The sequence below is a fragment of the Mastomys coucha genome, unplaced genomic scaffold, assembly GCF_008632895.1.
Source record: "Mastomys coucha isolate ucsf_1 unplaced genomic scaffold, UCSF_Mcou_1 pScaffold22, whole genome shotgun sequence".
NCBI lineage: Eukaryota > Metazoa > Chordata > Mammalia > Rodentia > Muridae > Mastomys > Mastomys coucha.
Window position 1 is genome coordinate 145,655,387 of NW_022196905.1, and position 19,507 is coordinate 145,674,893.

At 42.3% G+C, this 19,507-nt stretch overlaps 1 protein-coding gene across 6 annotated transcripts in view; it reads right to left on the reverse strand.

The window, feature by feature from the left end:
* Stard13 (StAR related lipid transfer domain containing 13) overlaps positions 1 to 19,507 on the reverse strand; it is a 211,015-nt gene that overhangs the window by 51,283 nt on the left and 140,225 nt on the right. For all 6 annotated transcript variants that reach the window (XM_031338856.1, XM_031338852.1, XM_031338853.1 and 3 more), the window contains 2 exons: positions 10,964 to 11,035; positions 7,118 to 7,199 (listed from right to left, as the gene is read on the reverse strand). In XM_031338856.1, coding sequence (XP_031194716.1) covers positions 7,118 to 7,199; positions 10,964 to 11,035 — 154 coding nt within the window. The remainder of the gene's footprint in view (positions 1 to 7,117; positions 7,200 to 10,963; positions 11,036 to 19,507) is intronic.

Sequence of the window (19,507 nt, forward strand, 5' to 3'; positions counted from 1 at the left end):
AGTCAGGTACTGTCAGAGCCTCTCAGGAGATAGCTATATTTAGGCTGGCTTGCCCTTCCTTCAGTCAACAAACACTCTCTTAAGTTAGAAGGCTGTGTGTGGTGATGCTCATCTTTAATCCCAGGCAGAGACAGGCAGATCTCGGTGAGACTGAAGCTAGCCTGGTCTACATAGCAAGTTCTAGGCCAGCTGGGACTGCATAATAAGAGCCTACCTGAAGGAGAGGAGGAGAAAAATGGAGAAGGATGAGGAGGTAGAAGAGGAAGAGAAGCAGGTGGTGGAGGAGGAGGAGGAAGAGAAGGAGAAGGAGGACGAGGAGGACGAGGAGGAGGAGGAAGAGGTTTTCAGCAAAGGACAGCATTTAAAATTATTCTTGAGAGAAAATAGTTTATCATCATATATTTCTTAACCAAAGAACAATATAATAATTTGTGGGCTGAAAGGTTATTTCTACCAAGCTCAGGTTAAACTTAACAAATATTTACCGAAGTCTCATTTGGTACAAGGCCCTGTACCCATGAGGTGCAGCTGAGTAAGATGCAGTCAGTGATGTGGAGTTGAAAGTTCCTCACAGCCCAGAGGGAGCCAGGCAGTGGTCAAGAGGAAAGCTGGACAGAGAGGAAGTCTGGGGGCAAGGGAAAATGGTCAGACTGAGGCTGTGCCTGGGTAGTGGAGGGAGAGCAACAGTGTAAGTGTGAGGGGCTAGGTGTAGCTTATCAGGGCTTGACTCATGCTGTACAGAAGCCCAGGGACACGGCAGGCTGTCTGTTCCTCTCTTAGCAACCATAGCAAAACAGTAGGTCCTCTTCCTCCTTCCTCATACTTTAGGCTCCTGTTTGACAGTTCCACAGCCAGACCTCAGATGGTTCACAAGGTCTCCTACATTGATTTAATGGCTCGTTTCCTGTGATTTTTTTTTTTTTTAATTTTCTCGCCAAAGGCATGGGAAGAATAGCAAGCAGAGGTAGGCGTTCATCTCTTCCAGACCATTCTGATTCAGTTCCAAATGCCTGAACTTCTTACCCTTGGCTCCTGTCAGGGTGGTGGATGGAGCCCTGTCCGCTAAGGAGTGTTCTGGGTGGGATCCTCAAAGACATTCAAGGAACTACAATCAGTGAAGATGTGCTCCCAACCCTAGGATCAAAACCCAGCCCTTCATGGGGTCCTCCATGTGCCGTGGCCACGGGGCGTGGGAAAGGGCTTGGTGCTGAGGGAGTCTGGCAAGCATACATTGTGGAGAGCAGAGTGGGATGCTCTGTGCTGAATACACAATTCTGTTATGTAATTTCCAAGACTCGGGGTGCTCAAAAGTCACAGGCCAGGCATAGGAAGGCTTTATGGTGTCTAGAGTAGGATGGAATGTGATAAGGGAAGTAGAGATATAGTTTAAAGTAAGCAAATGACTGTCACCATGCCACTGTGGGGTCAGCAAGGATGGATATGCCTCCCTCTGCTTTCCCCTTTGGCTGTTCCCCAAGGACTGAAGGCGTGAGAAATCATCCCTGTGCTGGTGCTTAAACCCTGGATCGGCCTCTGGACTTTAGCTGAGGTGTGGGAGGAGAGCAGGGCCAAAGGTCACTTATGCAAATGAAGAGAGGGAGAGAGAGAAGGAGAGGGAGAGACAGAGAGAGAGACACTGTGCTGGCTGTGCTGTCAGAGAGGGGCTACATGTGATGTAATCAGCTTGCACAAGACAGTTATTATCATCATTACTATTTTATTTGTATGGGTGTTCTGTGTGTATGTCTGTAGCATTTGTGTGTCTGGCACCCACGGAGGTCAGAAGAGGGTGTCAAATCTCTTGGTACACAGGAGTTATAGTTCGGAGCCACCGTATAGGTACTGGGAATTGAACCTGAGTCTTCTGCAAGAGCACAAAGCACTCTTAATCATTAAGCCATCTCTCCAGCCTCTTCTAGAATAGATATTTTTGAAGGGAAAAGTTTGCATTATTTTCACAGAGACTGTTATTGTTTAACATTAACGCTGTTGACCTCCTTGGATCAAACAGGGGTGTGTGCGGCAGTGAACGGTAACCTCCTTCTCCCTTGTCCCCTCACCGCTCCTGGCTTCTCCAGAGACCCTCATCACTTCTCATTTATTTAAACACTGGGGAAAGCCGCACTGGGTAGTCATAGCTAGGTCCATCAACACACGACAGTGTACACAGCCCGTGCCCTCATTTGTCATATGCTATAATTAATTAGCATCTATTAACAATATGCATTATGCAGATGAGTTGCTATCTTCACATTAATTTAGGAACTCAAAGGTCATATTTGAGCATCCAGGCCTATATCTGCAGCCAGCTGCAGTGAATACCACAACCCAACACTGCAGAAGGGAGCTTCTCACCTCCCCAGCACTTCAGCCTGCTGTGATTTGCACCAAAGGACAAACTTTGCAAGCTGTCTTGACACCTTTTGTGTCCTCCAAGGGTCCCATAGAGTTAACGTTCCAACCAGCTCACTCAGATAATTGGATTTGCAATGAACTTTCCGTGACATATGGAGGAAGAGACTTTCAGTCAATGATCAGTCATAAACCCAGGAAAGCTTCTGAAATACTGGAAACGGCTCTTCGTGCCTGTAGCAACAATCATCTACATCATGACAGCCTGCTGGACACCGCTCCTGCCGTCATCCCTGCAGCCACACACAAAGAACTCAGCTGCCATTCTGGAGCTTTGAATTTTCAGCAAAGGTAGCAAATCTGCCTGGCTTCTGGGGACGAAACCTCAGAGCTACACAAAAGGAAGAGGCATACAGCTGCGCATCTACCCTGATTCCTTCTGGGTAGTCTCACCCTCAATAGGATCTGTATTTTTAAGCTGCACTGTCCAACGATTCTATAATAAACTGGGATCTAAGAAGTGAACAGGCCACTTGTCTCCACAGGTGAGTAAAGCCTCAGTGGTGAATATCCTTTTGCAGGGGACACTGGCTCTCCTGTCTCCTTGGAAGGAGCTCCCTCTGGCTATAATCCCCTCAACTATTTTGCACAGCCTCAGCATTTCAAACAACCATGAGAACTATACAGCCCATTAGAGATTTAAAAATCAAGCAGAGGGGTGGGCAGGACAGACTAGTCAGTGAAGGCACCTGCTGCCAAGCCCAAGGACCCAGGTTAAATTCCCGTGACATGTATGGTGGGACCAGGTAAGCAACTTCTAATAAAGATGTCCTCTGGTGTCCCTGTCACACAACAAATAAACAGACAAATAAGCTAACAGATGTAATTTCAGAAGTTAAAAAAAAAAAAAAAAAGATTCGGGCTGTTGAGATGGCTCAGCAGGTAAGAGCACTGACTGCTCTTCCAAAGGTCCCAAGTTCAAATCCCAGAAACCACATGGTGACTCACAACCACCCATAATGAAATCTAACGTCTTCCTCTGGTGTGTCTGAAGACAGCAACAGTGTACTTACATATAATAATAAATAAATCTTAAAAAAAAAGATTCACTATCTTTGTAAATATGTAGAACATGAATAAATTTCACCCCCTTACGGCTCTCTGGGCATTAATCAATACTTACCTTCTGAGGAGGCAAGTCTCTAACCAGCTGCCGGTTAATCTCAAAAGTTTTTAAAGCATCCTCATGCTCCTCTGGCAGGAGATACTTTGTTGCTTTTTGCTGTTTGCGAGGCAGGAAATCTGTACTGCGTAGAACTCACAGGGAAGAGAAACAATTCCCCAGCAGCTTTCCAGCCAGCTGCCTTTGGCCGCCTACCTACCCTTGCTTCCTTTGATCCACCCAGTGTGTGTGGGACTCTTCCTTTGGCCTCTATTCTACCCACAGCTCCTGCACCCCGAGAACTGAGGTCCACACACTTCCAGCAAATGCTTGTTCACAAGAATTAATAAAACAGCTTAGAAAGATTTTTTCAGGGTACAAACATATTAAAAAATTATATTCCAGTAATAAACACTGAATGTAAAAATAGTAGCATGCAACGGAACCATGAGACTCTTAGGTATTATCAAGTCCACGTTTTGTGCCGCCAACTACAGTTTGCTCTTGTAAACACTGGGGGAGACCTAAACGTACGCTGATTACTAATCCACAGGTCAATTTAGGGCCAGTGAGATGGCTCAGTGGCTAAAGGCACTTTCCACCAAGCAGGACAACCTGAGTTCAAGTCCCATTCCTGGAGGACGGAAGAGATAACCAACTCCTATAAGTTGTCCTTTGACCTCCACACAGGCATTGTGTGTCCTGGACATACACATATCATGCACACAAATGCACAGGCATGTGTCAAGGTGACTTGATAAAGATAGCAGTCCCATCCTTTCAACAAGTAGTTGGAACAATCAGACACTGAAATGAAAATGAATGAATCTTGGCCCAGGCCTTGCACTTACTAAGATAAACACAAATTCAAAATGCACAGGATAACATCCTTGGCACGCCATCCTAGGCCAGTTCATTTTTAGATACACTCTTAAATATGCATGAAATAGACAAATTTGGCTAGAAAAATTAAGGAACCCCCCATTCTATGATATTGTAGATCTTTATCTACATTCTAGCAGAGAATGTTTACAAGAATGTGTCTAACAAGAGAGGTATCTATAACAACAACATCCCTCCAAACTCAGGAGTAGAAATTATTACTTGATTAAGAATGAGAGAAAGTATGAATAGATATTTTGCAGGAGAAGATAGGTTGGTGAGACATAGAAAGATGTATAGTTTTATTGGCCACTAAGAAAATGCACATTTAAAAATCACAAGGCAACCACAGATAGACACCAGTTAGAATGTCTACGAGCAAAACAAAAACATACTACCAAAGGCCAGATAACTGGACCCTTGTATGTTGTCAGGAATACAAAATAACAGGACCACTTGAAGCTCTTTATAAAGATACAACAGATTTGTCATGAGCCCCACAGTCCTATTCTTAAGATTTTATTGAAAAGAAATGTATACGCTCACACAAAACTACATATATCAATGTTAGTGTGTGTTTATACCTCAAACTGGAAAACCACGAAGTTTTTTGTACAATGGAAAGGAATATATTTTTGAAACAAATGAACATGAATTAAGAACATTCTTAACAATCTTAAGAACATTATACTGAGTGAAAGAAGCCAGGCAAAACTAGCCATATACTGTTGTTCCATGTCATCTCTGCCACATCCTGATAGTGCCAAAACTGTAGGCATAGACAATAAACCTGTGCTTGCTAGGGTTTTCGAGTAGGGAAAATGGTGGCTTCAGGAGCAACAGATGGAACTTTTTCAAACCTTGATTGCACACTGGTATTAGTTCAGATTTTGTGTGTGTGTGTGTGTGTGCACACGCATGCACATGTGTGTGTATGTGCGCGTGCACGCGTGTGTGTGTGTGTGTGTGTGTGTGTATGCATGTATAAATCTAATGATTAAAAACAAGTCAATTTATAGAAAACAAATTTAAAAGACTTAATGGGAAAAGATAGTAAAATGTAATTTTAAAAATAGAAATTACATTTTAAAATGTCAGCCTACAAGAATATACTCAATACTTAGAGAAAAACCAGGCCGTGTTACTGAGTGGAAGGATCTGTTCAAGCTGTAGATGTGCCTTCCAGATGGAGAAAAGGAAATGATACTCTTCCAAGTCAAAGTTTTTGAAGAATCACAAGGAAATCATCCACGTACCCCACAGGCTCTTACCATCGCACAGGCATGTGCGTGTTTGTTTTCTAGCCTAAATAGCCTGTATCCACTCAAATAAATGACTTTATGTACATATGTATGTATGCATTTTAGTGTGTGTGTGTGTGTGTGTGTGTGTGTGTGTGTGTATGTGTGTGCGCGCGCGCGTGCGCATTCTCATGCCACAATGCATGTATGGATGTCAGAGGAGAGCTTTTGAGATTTGGTTCTCTCCTCCCACTTTGTGGGTCTCAGGAATTGAACTCAGGTAGTTATGCTTGGTGGCAAGTGTATTTAACCAGCCAGCTGGCCCCAAGTTTATGATTCAGAATTCTCTCCTCTTTTAAACTGACAGAACTGATACATTAAACTTAAGCAGACACACAGTATTGTTTTTGTGTATAGCAGAGATTAACACAAATCTATTTTTTTTTTTTTTTGGTCATATAGCAAGCTTGAACACAAAACCAGACGTCAGGGATCCAGCAAACCTAAGATTATTAACGCTATTCTGGCATGCCTTGGTATCTTTATGCTCATCATTCAGTAGTCATATTTACCAAATGCAGGACATGTAAAGAAGAGCAGTGGGCTGAGCTTACCAGTATAGGATCTCCAAGTCCTCTCTATGTGGTCCAAAGACTGAAAGTGTCTTGTGCTGACACCTACCCCAGCTCTGACCTCTTTCCAGAGCATTAGCCATGGAACTGCAAGGTTCTATAGACACAATGGACCTTTCATGTAGAATTTGATTTATCTAAAATATAGATTCTATTGGATCTTTAAAATTATGAGCCAAGTTCAATGGTTTCTTATTTGCTCATTTGCTCATACCTCCTTGGCTTTTTCAACTACTCTGAAGTGTCTGAGAGAAGAGAATTCTTCATATATACATCTCTGCCTCTTTAAAAGACTCATTATACAATAAAGGTTTAAATAAGTCAATCTGCCAATGTATTTACTTGGCCTTACATATTCTGATTTGAAAATATAACCACTTGACTTTATATATGTAAAAAAACTTAGGTCAAGTTGAACATCCTCAAAGGCTGTCTCAGACAACGCTTGAGATGGCCGACCATCCTGAATCCTTCCACCACCTCATCTGTGCTGTCTCCTCACAGCCCCCATCCTTAATTTACATTTTTAAAATGGCATTTAACAATACTCTGAAATATCCATCCTCCCTTTCTCTCTCTTCTTCTCTCCCTTTCTGTCTTCTCTCCTCCTCTGTCTCTCTTTTTCCTAATCTAATGTCTGAAGCACCCTGCTCACCACCAGTTTAAGATTTAAACTCTACAAAAACAGGAACTGAGCATCCGCAGGGTATCAGGACCGACCAGCAACAGAGACCACACAGTACATGTTTATCGAGTTGTTAACTTCAACCTTTAACTTCATGCTGCCCAAATGGAGACAGACCAAGGAACGAAACAAAAACCAAAGTTACTTCATTCATTTGGCTTACCTGCAAAGAGGTTCTACAAGGTCTCTTTCAAGAAAGTCATGGTCTTTTTTGACAGCCACAATGTTGATGGGAAACTGTGAATCTAAGAGAGAAAGGAGAAGACAGAGCCTTATGATGCCTTTTGCTGCATGTGACCTCTGGCCAATGAACTCAGGCCACCAAGTTCTGCACAAATCACCATTCTTAAATCTTAAATCACAGTTACTGCTTATTGTTATTGCTGATGGCATTTAAAAATAGCACACGGCGTTATTTTTAATCACTGAAAATGCTCTTGAGAGCACAGTGTAAGTGCAAACTATGAAAACAAGCACCTAAACCTTGGGCAGGACTGCATGCCAGAGTCCTTTATGTCCATCCTTATCTGACATTCTTCAGGAGGACATGAAGAACAGCTTCTACATTCTTCCTAGTCACCACAGGATAAGTCACAGACAGATGACTTAATAGAATTCTTAGTTTGGCAAACTTTTTTCCTTCAAAAAGGACATTTCCAAAAATAGCTCAAGTTTAATGGTCTCAGATCTGTTTTTCCTTCCTTCCTTCCTTCCTTCCTTCCTTCCTTCCCTCCCTCCCTCCTTCCTTCCTTCCTTCCTTCCTTCCTTCCTTCCTTCCTTCCTTCCTTCCTTCCTTCCCTCACCCTCCCGCCCTTCCTATCTTCTTTTGGTAACAAAAATTTCAGTCATCTTGAAGTCCCTGAATTGGTGCCACAAAAGAAGAGATTCCAACCCCATGACTCATGCCAACTGGGGTGGTAACTGTCAAAATCCAGAATATGGCTTTCATTGTAGGTGCCTCTTTTACATAGGAAAACCTCTTGCTATCACTTGATACAATGGCCCAAGGTCAACTTCAGTGTCGGTCACGCCTTCCTCTTTTGTACTTCTCATACCTTCCCAGTTATAATGAAGCTAATGTTTCTAAATCCTCCTCTGAGTTGGAAGCAGACACTACCCCCATTATGGGGACACATCTTTTTCTCTTTAGAGCATGGGCTACACAGTTTAAACATACCAGTTTACTGACATAGTTACCTAGCCGTCGACATTCCAATTTTGCCTTTATAAAAACGAATCCACTCAAGTGGACGAAGTCAAAGTTTTCACAGTGACTGAATCCCTCATGGCCCCCCAGTGAACAGCACCCCACTCTCCTGGCAAGTGATTGCACATCACAGTTAGAAGCACAGAAATGAGCCCAGGGACTCTGGTTTTAAGCACACACTACTTCTTTGCTGTGTTGCTCTGGGCAAGTAACCTTCCCTCAACTGAAAGTAAGTCTCAACAATCATGATGGCTACTTTACGGCAGAAGTGTGAATATTTATTGAGTATTGGTTTTTGAATAATAGCGGTTATAGAGCAATCTCTGTTCTCATTATATTTATGAAATATTTATGGAACAAACAATCTGGCATGTACATGGTTCTGAGCTATAGCACATCTTAGATATTTGTGGACTGCTCACATTAAATCTCATAGTAGCTGTAGCATCATATGTATATGTATATGTATATGTATATGATTCATCAAGAATCAAAAAGGCTGGGATTTTTAAAGTTTTCATCCGTCCATGTAAGGCCAGCGAGCTGCTTGTTTTTCTTTTGTTTGGACATGAACTGAGACACATTGGGAAGAGGAGATCTTAAATGAGAATTTCCTCTGTGGTATTGGCCTGCAGACAAATACGTGGGACATTATCTTGATTAATAATTGATGTGGGAGGTTCCCACTCACTGTGGGTGGTGCCACTCCTGAGCTAGTACTCCTGGGTTCTATAAAAAAAAGCAGGCTGGGCAAGCTATGAAGAGCAAGCCAGTAAGCAGTATATCCTCCGTGGCCTCTGGATCAGCTTCTGCCTCCAGGTTCCTGCCCTGCCTTCCTTCAGTGATGGAGTGTGGCCTGAGAGCTGTGAGCTGAAACAAACCATCTCCTTCTTATTTGGGTCATGATGTTCATCACAATAACAGAAGCCCTATCTAGAACTGAGATCACGTAACATCCTGGGCTTTTCCTTCCTAAATAGGAGTTGGGGATTGTGTAGATTTAAACTATAGTAATCCTTCCTTCCTTCCTTCCTCCCTCCCTTCCTTCCTTCCTTCCTTCCTCCCTTCCTTCCTTCCTTCCTCCCTTCCTTCCTTCCTCTCTCCCTTTCTCTCTCTCTTTCTTCTTTCTCTCCTTCCTTCTTTCTTGGTCTAAAAGGTTATGTATGGCCCTCTGAAAACTTTTGTCAGAGAGTCTAAGCTTCAAATTACATCCCAACATTAACTCTCCTTTGTCCTTACAGAATTTAAATGAACAAAGTAGAAAAACCTAAACTTTTGGTTTTTAATATAAACTCGAGACTTTGGTTAAAAGACAGGAGTCATCTATATGTAGAGATTAATTTTGTTGTCTCTTACACACACACACATACCCCACAATGTTTGTGGCATTAGGAAGAGGAGTTGCTATGCTTTCACGTGCTAGGTGTGATCATTTGAGCCTCAGACCTATTCTACAGCCTTGCATTTTGCTTTATGCTTTGGCATCCAAGGAGACTCATGCCCTCTGACTTCTTTTGTGTTTGGTCAATGGGAAGCCATGGCTGAAATGCAAGGAGGCATCCCTTGGTTCTTTCCATGGCCAGCTGTGTGCTTCCTCCAGGGGTATGTGTGAAGCTCTTGTTTCCTGGGCTCTGACATCCTCCACTTTGGGCCTGTGGTAGTGATAGCTCTGATAACTATACACCCTTGGCTCCTCCTTTGTGTATACCTTATCCACAACTTTGTAATAATACTACTAGCTTTAATTTCCCATAGATGATCTCAAGTGTGCCACTTGCTCATTCCTGGGACCTGACTGCTTCATGATGTATAAGGATGATCTACAAAACAGCAAAGATTTAATCATGGTTTTAAGACAACATAGGATATAGTTAGATGAATACAGTGGTTCAATGAGAATGGCCCCCACAGGCTCAGTATGTTTGAATGCCTGGTCCTTAGTTGGTAGAACAGTTTTGGGAAGGATTGGGAGATGTGGCCTTGCTGGGGGAGGGGTGTCAGTGGGAAAGAGCTTTGAGATTTCAAAAGCTCATGCAATTCCCATTATTTCCCCCTTTCTGCTGCCTCTGGTTTATGAGTCAGATGTAGACTCTCAGCTACTCATCCAGCATCATGCCCACCTGCTTCTGGATTCCCTGCTATGATGGTCATGGACTCCCAAAACCTTAAGTCCCAAATAAGCTTTTTCTTTTCTTTATATAAGTTGCCTTGGTCATGGTATTTTATTACAGCAATAGAAAAGTAACTGAGATGGTGAATAGTTATTTGCTATTAACTAAAGAATCAGGGACCAGAAGGATAATGTTGGCAAAACCCCTCAAAAAAACCCCAAAAACCAAAAACCAAAACAAACAAAAAGCCACTTACCCAAAACTCAAAAGACTGACATCTGACCCATAACATTCTTTATGTAAAATAAGCATAAAAAAGGGCTATCCCAAAACAAGTAGTTTTGAGACCTCTAGGAAACTTATTAACAATGAATTCATTGCAAGCTCAAAAAAACTGAGCACATGATACAAGAAAGAACATGCAAAAGGTTCTGGAAAGCAAGTCTTGGCAGACATGGGGAAGAAACTGAAGAACTGGGTGGGAATCTGCAGGGGGAAGCAGAAGGTGAAGGGGCAGTGGTGGGGGCAGGGGACACTCATTTCCACTTGTGTCAGAATAAGCTTAGTATTGCCAAGGTTGAGGGGGAAGGACGCAAATCCACAACACATCAGAGCGAATGCCTGGTGAGCACTAGGCAGGGTCTAAGTGGTTGGTTCTCTTTGTAAAGAACGAAGGGAAAGGCTCACATACCTTCATACAGCTGAGCGTATTGCGGGAACCCGGCAGCTCGGAGCCAGTCACATGCTTCCTTCGCCTCAATTTCTAAAACATACAAGAAAAAAAGAACATTGTGAGTCTGACAATCAGACGTCAGTTCTTCTGGTGTGCTCTATGCAAGTCATTACAAGGCAACGCTGCTTCCTGGAAGCCTTGAATAGGTCAGCCAGAGGGAGGATGCAGAGACTGTGCAGGCCATAGAAGCACCACGTTCTGTGTGTGCTTGGGTTATCTTCTGTGGAGCCATAGTTATGGATGATAACCAACCTCCCAGGGCACAGCACAAAGGCCGAGTGTCCCACAGGGAAAAATACTGTCTTTATGCACCAAGGAATGAGATGACGAGGGAGGAGAAGAAAGGCTTAGTATAATAATTATAATCCTCTTTTTAATGGGCCCCTTACAACTTTCCAAGATAAGCCTGAGATTATTTATTCAACCTTACTTTAACTCTTCCATTCAGGATCAAAAAACACAACAGGGTAGACTATTTTCTCACAATCGAAGGCATTACAAAAATCCAGTCTCACCGATGGTTTTAATTCCCAGTGCATTGCATGAAGACATTCATTGGTCAAGCATATTGGGCTGATTTCAAACTCAGAGTGCAGAGGGAGAAGGATCCTAAGACCTGAGTCTCATGGAGCTGCCAGGATAGAGAGGGCCACACCCAAGAGGCTGGGGGGTCCTTTGGGTGAACTTTTGTTGGGTGGATACACCAGCAACCCGACCACTCACCTCCCTGAGGGAATCTGTGGGGTAAGATAGGTGGAGAGACCGTGTGTAAACCAGGCCATTCTCTGACCTTGTGAATTCTGGATTATTTCTCAACCACCACACTCTTAGATAAACATCAGCCTAAGGAAAAGAAGTCCATCTGTCAAAAGTTCAGTTTCTCCAAATAGAGGTAAAAGGCCTAGGGAAATGTCCCAACCAAAGCTCTCCTAGGCTACTGGGGTGCTCAGTCAACATATTTCTGCTTGTTTTTCTCTGCAGTTAAAACTTCTAGTAAAGGCCTTTCTTGAATCCTTTGCACAAAACCCATCATCTATATTAACATGGGCCACAGGCTGTTGTGACTGGGCCCTCTCACAATAAAAGCTCATCATGTTTGATATGACAAATCCATTTAATTTGTATTAAGAAAACAAACCAAAGGCCATATCTTAGTCCCTAAAGATTTGCTTCCTTCCCTCAGTATCCCTAATCTGCTGCCACCCCAGGGCCGGAAAACTTTCAAATTCTGTTTTTGTTTGTTTGTTTGCTTGTTTGTTTGTTTTTTCTGAGTTGAGGAATTTTTGCTAATTCTAACCAGCATGGATTGCATATTTATCTCCAGTTTCAAACTGCAGACCTGCTGCCTAGTTCAGTATGAAACAGAGGGCCAAAATGAGAAAACAGATTTCCAGATTTGCTTTAAGCTCAGTTATATGAATGGGTAAGGAATCAAAGAACTGCATTTTCCAGTGAATCACATCAATTCTATGTATTTTTCTGTTTTACTTTTGTTTGTACTATGATTAAGACATAGCTTTAAGCAAGAAAGTCCCAGAGAATGAGGGAATGAAGACATAGGGAGAGCTACAAGTCAGGTGCTTTTATGGCATATGGAAATTCAGAGGGAAACAGGAATTCTGGGAAACACAGGACATTAAACCCATGGAACTAAATGATGTCAAGATGTGGGGAAACGAGAGAGCCAGGGATCTGGGTAGAAAATCTGCCGGGCCTGAGAACTATGGCCAGGTAGAGCGAGTGGAGGCAAGGCAGAGAGATTGCACATAAAGTTTCTCCAAACCACTTTGATTCCTCCAGTAGGAACACTGATAATGAATTGAAATACCATTCATAAACAACCACAAATAATCAAACCTTAAGTAGAACCTGTCTATATCAGTCATTCAAATGAATTATGCTTTTAAACCTCTTTTTTGTTTGTTTGTTTTGTTTTGTTTTGTTTTTTGAGACAGGGTTTCTCTGTGTAGCCCTGGCTGTCCTGGAACTCACTCTGTAGACCAGGCTGGCCTCAAACTCAGAAATCCACTTGCCTCTGCCTCCCAAGTGCTGGGATTAAAGGTGTACGCTACCACTGCTTTTAAACCTCTTAAGACGAGGTTTTTAGGTTTCATACTCAAATCACAAACTGCAAGGAGTAAATAACAGCAAATTAGAAACTGCCGCTCACCAAGCCATGGTGAGCAACTCTTTTAGACCATTGCTATTCATAAGCAACTGCCTTTCTATTTGCCTAAATGTCTACCAAACGAACACCCTCCCTTTGCATTCTCCAATAAGATTCAGTAAGACACTTTTCTACTGGAGGACTTGATTGGTTTTAAGGACACATAGGGTTTAAAATGAAAGGATGGAAAGCGATACTATGCATTATGGTTGGATGAGAAGCATGCCTTAAGGGATCATGAATGCTTGGTCCCCACATGGTGGCAGTGTCTTGGAAGGTGGTAGAACCTTAGGAGGTGGGACCTGACTGCAGGGTTGGGTCACTGTGGGTTGGGGTGGGGGGACTGACACTAGGTTATAGGTCAGCCTCTTTTCCACTGACCTCTGTGCTCCCCAGACTGTCCAGATATGAGCAGGCCTTTCCCCACCATGCCAAACAGTATCACCCCCAAACTGTGAGGCAAAGCAGATCCTTTCTAAACTTTATTCTTTCAGGAATTTTGTCACTATGATGAGATGAGTTACTAATATGCTAGAAAAGTGGAAACATGGAGAAAGTTAGGAAGAGTCAAGAGACAACGGTCATTACATAATGATAAAGGATTCAACTCATCTACAGGGCATAACAGCTATGTATATGTCCCCTTATTGGTATATATTGGGCAGCTTGGCAGGCAGAGCAAATATGAGAACAGAAGGGAGTGATGGCTGCTGGCCTACAGTCTTGACATCTCAATCGAAGAGCAAAACAAACCCACCAACCAGCAGCAAAGTTATCTTGTATAGTTCCCACCATGAAATTTCACTTTGACCATTGAGTTGGAGAGAGGCCTTTCAATGTCTGTGGCTCACCCATAGTCCCTTCTAATACCTACGAGAGAAACACTGTTTCCCCAGGGCCTTTGCAGTGGCCAAAACAAAGGAAAATTAGACGGGAGTCATATTGCCGGTGTCATTTCACAAGGCTCTACTACCTAATGGGATTTAAATGACACTTGATGAGGAAAGCCGTGGACATTTATTCTTTAATGTGCTCTCAGTAACCATCAGTGTATTAGGCAAAAGCATTTAGTGCCATTAAAATTACATCGGACTATTCTGTTTGTTCCCATTTGCAGCCCTCACCTGTCCTTGCAGCAGCTCCAGAAATGGATCAACTCATTGCAGCTCTCTTGATGAAGAAAACACAAGCTGTGTGTGTGGAACTCAAGAATGCCACTGGACCAAATGGCCCATAGACCTCTATCAACATTGGACTAGAGATGCCTCCTTTTACCTTCAGGGATGTGATCCAAGAGTCCCAATGGATGCTGAAATCCAGGTTGTAGTCTAAACCCAATATATGCCATGACTTTTGATTCAATAACCAAGATGGCTTCCAAGGGACTACCAGACAGGTAACACATATGGTATGCCCATGTGGGACAGAAAGGTGATTCCCACCCCCAGGGTGATACAGTGGGACCCATGGGGCATGTGAGATTTCACTGTGCTCCCAGAACTCATGGATTATATCTGTTATTTTTGTTGTTGTTCAATGGTTTATGAAGTAGACCTCAAGTACCCAAAATTATGGAAAGGGAAATTGAAAGGGTTATGGTACTTTGCTAGGGAAAATGTAATTCATTTGGCTAGGTATCATGACAGGACTTTTAGAAAATTAAGTAAGGAGTGTGTATGTGTGTGTGTGTATGTTTGTATATGTCTGTACATGTTAATATGAGTGTGCACATGTTCAAGTGTGCATGTGTGTACAGATGCCCACACACAAGTATGAGAATGTGGGGGTCTAAGGTTGACCTTCTTTGTTGTTGTCTGCCTTGTTGCTTGAGACAATTTCTATCTCTCTCAGTGAATCAAGAACTCAACATTCAGCTAGACTACCTGGCTAGCCAGCCCTGGAGAACTTTCCACCTTTACTGTCTTTGTACCAGTATGCACTACTGAGACTAGTATGCCCTGGGATCAACCTCCACGGCGAGTGCTTTACCAATGAAGTCCTCTTCCCAGATCCTCCTATATCAGTTTTGTATGTAGTTCAGGTAATGCCATTTGACTCTACAGCTGTTACCTAATTCTGTTCAACTTTCTTTTGGAGGCTGCCTCAAACCCTATTCATACATGGAACCAATAGATGCTAAGCTTCTCCATCACATAACACAGCCGGATCACAAGTGAATACAAGACAGAGCACATACATAGCCTGGGTTCCAGGGACAGAGGATGAGCCAACACTGTCCAGTTCTAATAGCAGAACCTCTTTATGTAAGGAACCTCTTCTGGTTGGTTGAAGGGAGGCTAATCACCCTGACTCCCAAACCACACACCCACTGTGTTCCTGAAAAGCCTCCTTCTCCCACAGTGTAGACTGAGGAACCCTATGGTTTCATGTCAGCTGCATTTGGGGGCTGAAGACAGCTTAGCTTTTCAGCTTTTCATTTAGTCACTGGTCTGTACAAAAAGCAAGCAGGCTTCTGATTGGCTTATGCAGCAAGTTCAGTAGGCATCTGTTCGGGGCTGGGTACTCTCTTGTGTGACCTGTCTGTGATTCCTCTTGACAGGAAGTCACAGGCTTTGGCTCAGTTGCCTTATCCTCACCTGGGTACCAGTTTTGCTATGCTCAGTGTGACTCCTCACCTGAACTACAGCTTGTTGCTTAGAGGAAGGCAGAGAATCTGTTCAGCGACAGACCTGGCAGGGGTTGGGGTATGGGACCTATTGGAGGGGGAACTATCTCAACAGTGCTAGAAAGCTGTCCGTATGTTCCTGTGAGTATGAGAATAAGGGCACCTTAGAAACAAACATCTGACTACTGATACATTTTTACAAAATATTATTATGTTTTTAAAAAAATAATTGTATACATCCAGCTTTAAAAACAATTACTGAAGAAAACCCGAAAGGTACAATCAAAGAAGAATTAACTCTTGTCCCATTACCAACACATAATTTTATGTATGTTATCTGCCTGAGTGGTGACATCATAATATCTTAGCGTGCCTGCTGCTCACAAACATAATTATACACTGTGAGGATGTTCCCATATAACGATGTTATTTATAAAAACATGAAAGTTAACTTTGCTGTGAATATTTCTTAAATATGTGATATTGGAATACCACCAAGTTGCATTTTGCTGAGGGTTGCAACTACTAACGTAGCCGAGATAAAATACTTCAGTAAGTCCTCCCCAGTGCCAACTGAAGGTAGAGAGGGCCGAACAGCTATGGAGGTAGAGGGGATTTACACAATGTTGCTTAAAGGAGATACTTAGTGACTTAGGTGCAAACAGTGGCTGTACCAGACTCAGGATGACCCTAGTCAAGGCAAGGCCTACACTGAGCTCCAAAGATTTGCTGCACAAGTTTGTAGAGTTCCTATAAAGTTACAAACTTACTGTGATTTTTTTTTTAAACTGGTGCTCCCATCAAAACAGATATGCCTAGCTAAGTGCTTTAAGTACGTTTGGGTCCACGTGCTCTGTGTAGCACACGGTCTTCCCTAGCTATCCCAAAGGCCTTAAGTAGTCTTTCTAAATGACTAAAAATTCAAACCAGGGCCACATTAGAATGAATTATCAGGAAGCTAGAAGGAACCAGGGCTCTTCTACTGTGGGCTTTATTACTGGAGTTTATTACTGGCATATTTATGACCACTGTCCTTACACATCTGCAGACTTTACAGACGGGCTGGCTCCAGTGTGAAGCAGCTACTTCCTAAGTGTTCATGAATCCACTTAACAGGAGTGATTCAGGAAAGTGGGTTTGGGGAACGATGGCTTTTTCCTTCCACTGAATCGGCAAGCATATTTTGCATCATGTTCTCTAGCAGGGAGGGATGGCTCAGTTACCATGAGGTGTCTCCTTGAATACAATTATACAATTACCAGTATTATGGTATCTGAAAGGTGTTAAGATTTCAACAGGCTCATAGTTATAGGTTTAGGATAATTCATACCAATGAGTTAGGTTCATGATAAATGTACTACTTAAGGCAAATGAGGCCTTTGCCTGTACAGAGAACTTCTCAAGTGAAGGCCCTGCTTATTAAATGTGTATTTCTTTGGCCAGATACGAAGCGGATTCTGTCCAAATTAATGCCAGGCTATCCATCTCATCTCTATATGGCCATGAATAAAGTGCTCGTTAAGATTACACAGAGCACACACTTTCCCAGATCCTTCTCCCAAGAGGGCTTTATAAACTAAATTACAGGTGTAGGCAGCATATTATGGTTTTCTCCACCTTCAATTTTGCCTGATGTCAGGATCCATTATTTTTTTCCTGTACTTTTGTGAATCAGTATTGTTTGTTTTGATATTTTCAAATACCTGAATAATTCATATATATGTATATATACAAGCATATACATATATATGTATGTACATACATACCAAGTATGCTTTTCTGTATAATATTTTCTTTATATGATATTCTAAGTAATGATGGGAAGCTAAGATATAGGTTATTTAGGGCAAATTTAAGATTACCAATCATTATGTTTTTTAGAATATCAAATCCATTTATAAACACCTGTTTTATCTCACCATGGTTTTAAGCAACTCTTTCTTTGATTCATAACAAACAAACTTCTGTCAGCAAGGTCATGACCATGGGAAGGTGAAACCTGGGAGTTCAGAGACACATACTATTCTGCGGCACATAATTCTATCCTGTCAGAACAGAAACACCCGGCTCTGAGAGAGTGTGTTTCTTTCTCCAAAGTCACAGTCACATGCTGATATAATATTCCACCACTCATTCTTTGTTTTTAAGATTTATTTTATTTTTATATTAGGTGTGTGTTTGTGTGTATGTGTATGTTCTCTTGAATGCAGTTTTCACAGAGGCCAGAGGGGGCATTGGATCCTCTGGAGTTGTTGTGGGTAGTTGTGAGGCACCATAAGGGTGCTCAGGACTGAACCCAGGTTCTCGGTAAAGGTAGCCAGCACATTTAACTGCTGAACCTATCTTTCCAGCCACCTCATCCCCCACCCCCCAATCCACAGACAGGGTTTCTCTGTAACAGTTTTGACTGTCCTAGAACTCAGTTTGTGGACCTGCCTGCCTCTGTCTCCCTAGAGAAGGTATGTACCACCACATCCTTGCTCAGCCCTTCCATCTGAACGCTACCCTTTTTTTTTCTTAAAAAGATTTATTTATTATTATATGTAAGTACACTGTAGCAATCATCAGACGTACCAGAAGAAGGCGTCAGATCTCATTATGGATGGTTGTGAGCCACCACGTGGTTGCTGGGATTTGAACTCAGAACCTTTGGAAGAGCAGTCAGTGCTCTTAACTGCTGAGCCATCTCTCCAGCCCTGAATGTTAGCCTTATTCCCTGACTTTGAAATGTCATCTGCAAGCTAGAGTAGTAGCAAATCTACTCACTAAAATAAGTTCTATTAGAGTAAAAGATAGATAAGCATATTATAAGAAATAGCTTTATTCCTAGTCACCAGAAGGGCTGTTTTAAATTATTCTTTTTCATGCAAGTTGGGAGAATCATATGTGTGTATATATGACACACATCATATAGTAATGACACCTATAATATACACACATTTACAAATTAAGTGTTTTACACTGTATATATCCTTTAAATAAACAGTCAAATGTATAATTAAAGCATATACATACATATCGGTTTTTCATTTTATGCTTCCAATGGCCAATGCTTTCCAGAAGCCACGTGGCTCTCCTCTGATGTTAGCTTAGCCATAAGACCCACTTCATCCAATAATAAGCAGCAGCAATGTATGCTAATTAAAAACCAAAACAAACCACTCAGTGGTTGTCACGTTGTCCTGCCAGTTTTCCCTTTCTTATGCCTGTATCGTGAGTCTGCATGTCCTAGGTAGGGTTGGCACTTCAGTCTAGGTCTCAGAATGATGACTAAGGGGTCAGGGCCCCAGCAAATCAGCCACCAGCACAAAACAGGAGCAACGGATAAGACTTCTGTTGTTTTTCTCCACTATGGTTTCAGAGATTTGCTGAAGTGGCACCATCTCCTGTAAGCTAATGTAAGCTGCTAGCTGTCCTTCCCTACACGAAGCATACAGAAGACACCAGGACCCTTTATTTCAACTGGGAAATGCAGTTAAATGTCTGCGGTGTGGCACAGAAGTGAACACAGCTGTAATAATTTCTTCTCCAAAATTTCCATCCTTGCCTACTGCCCCAGTTTGTGTGAATTCAGAGAATGTTAAAGGTCCCATGTGGACCACAAAAAACTCCCAAAGTCTTGTTGCAGCAGAACAAGGAATCTTCAGGGATAAAAACATCATTCTCTATGCCCATAATTCCTAGTAGTATCTAATGGGATTAAAATATA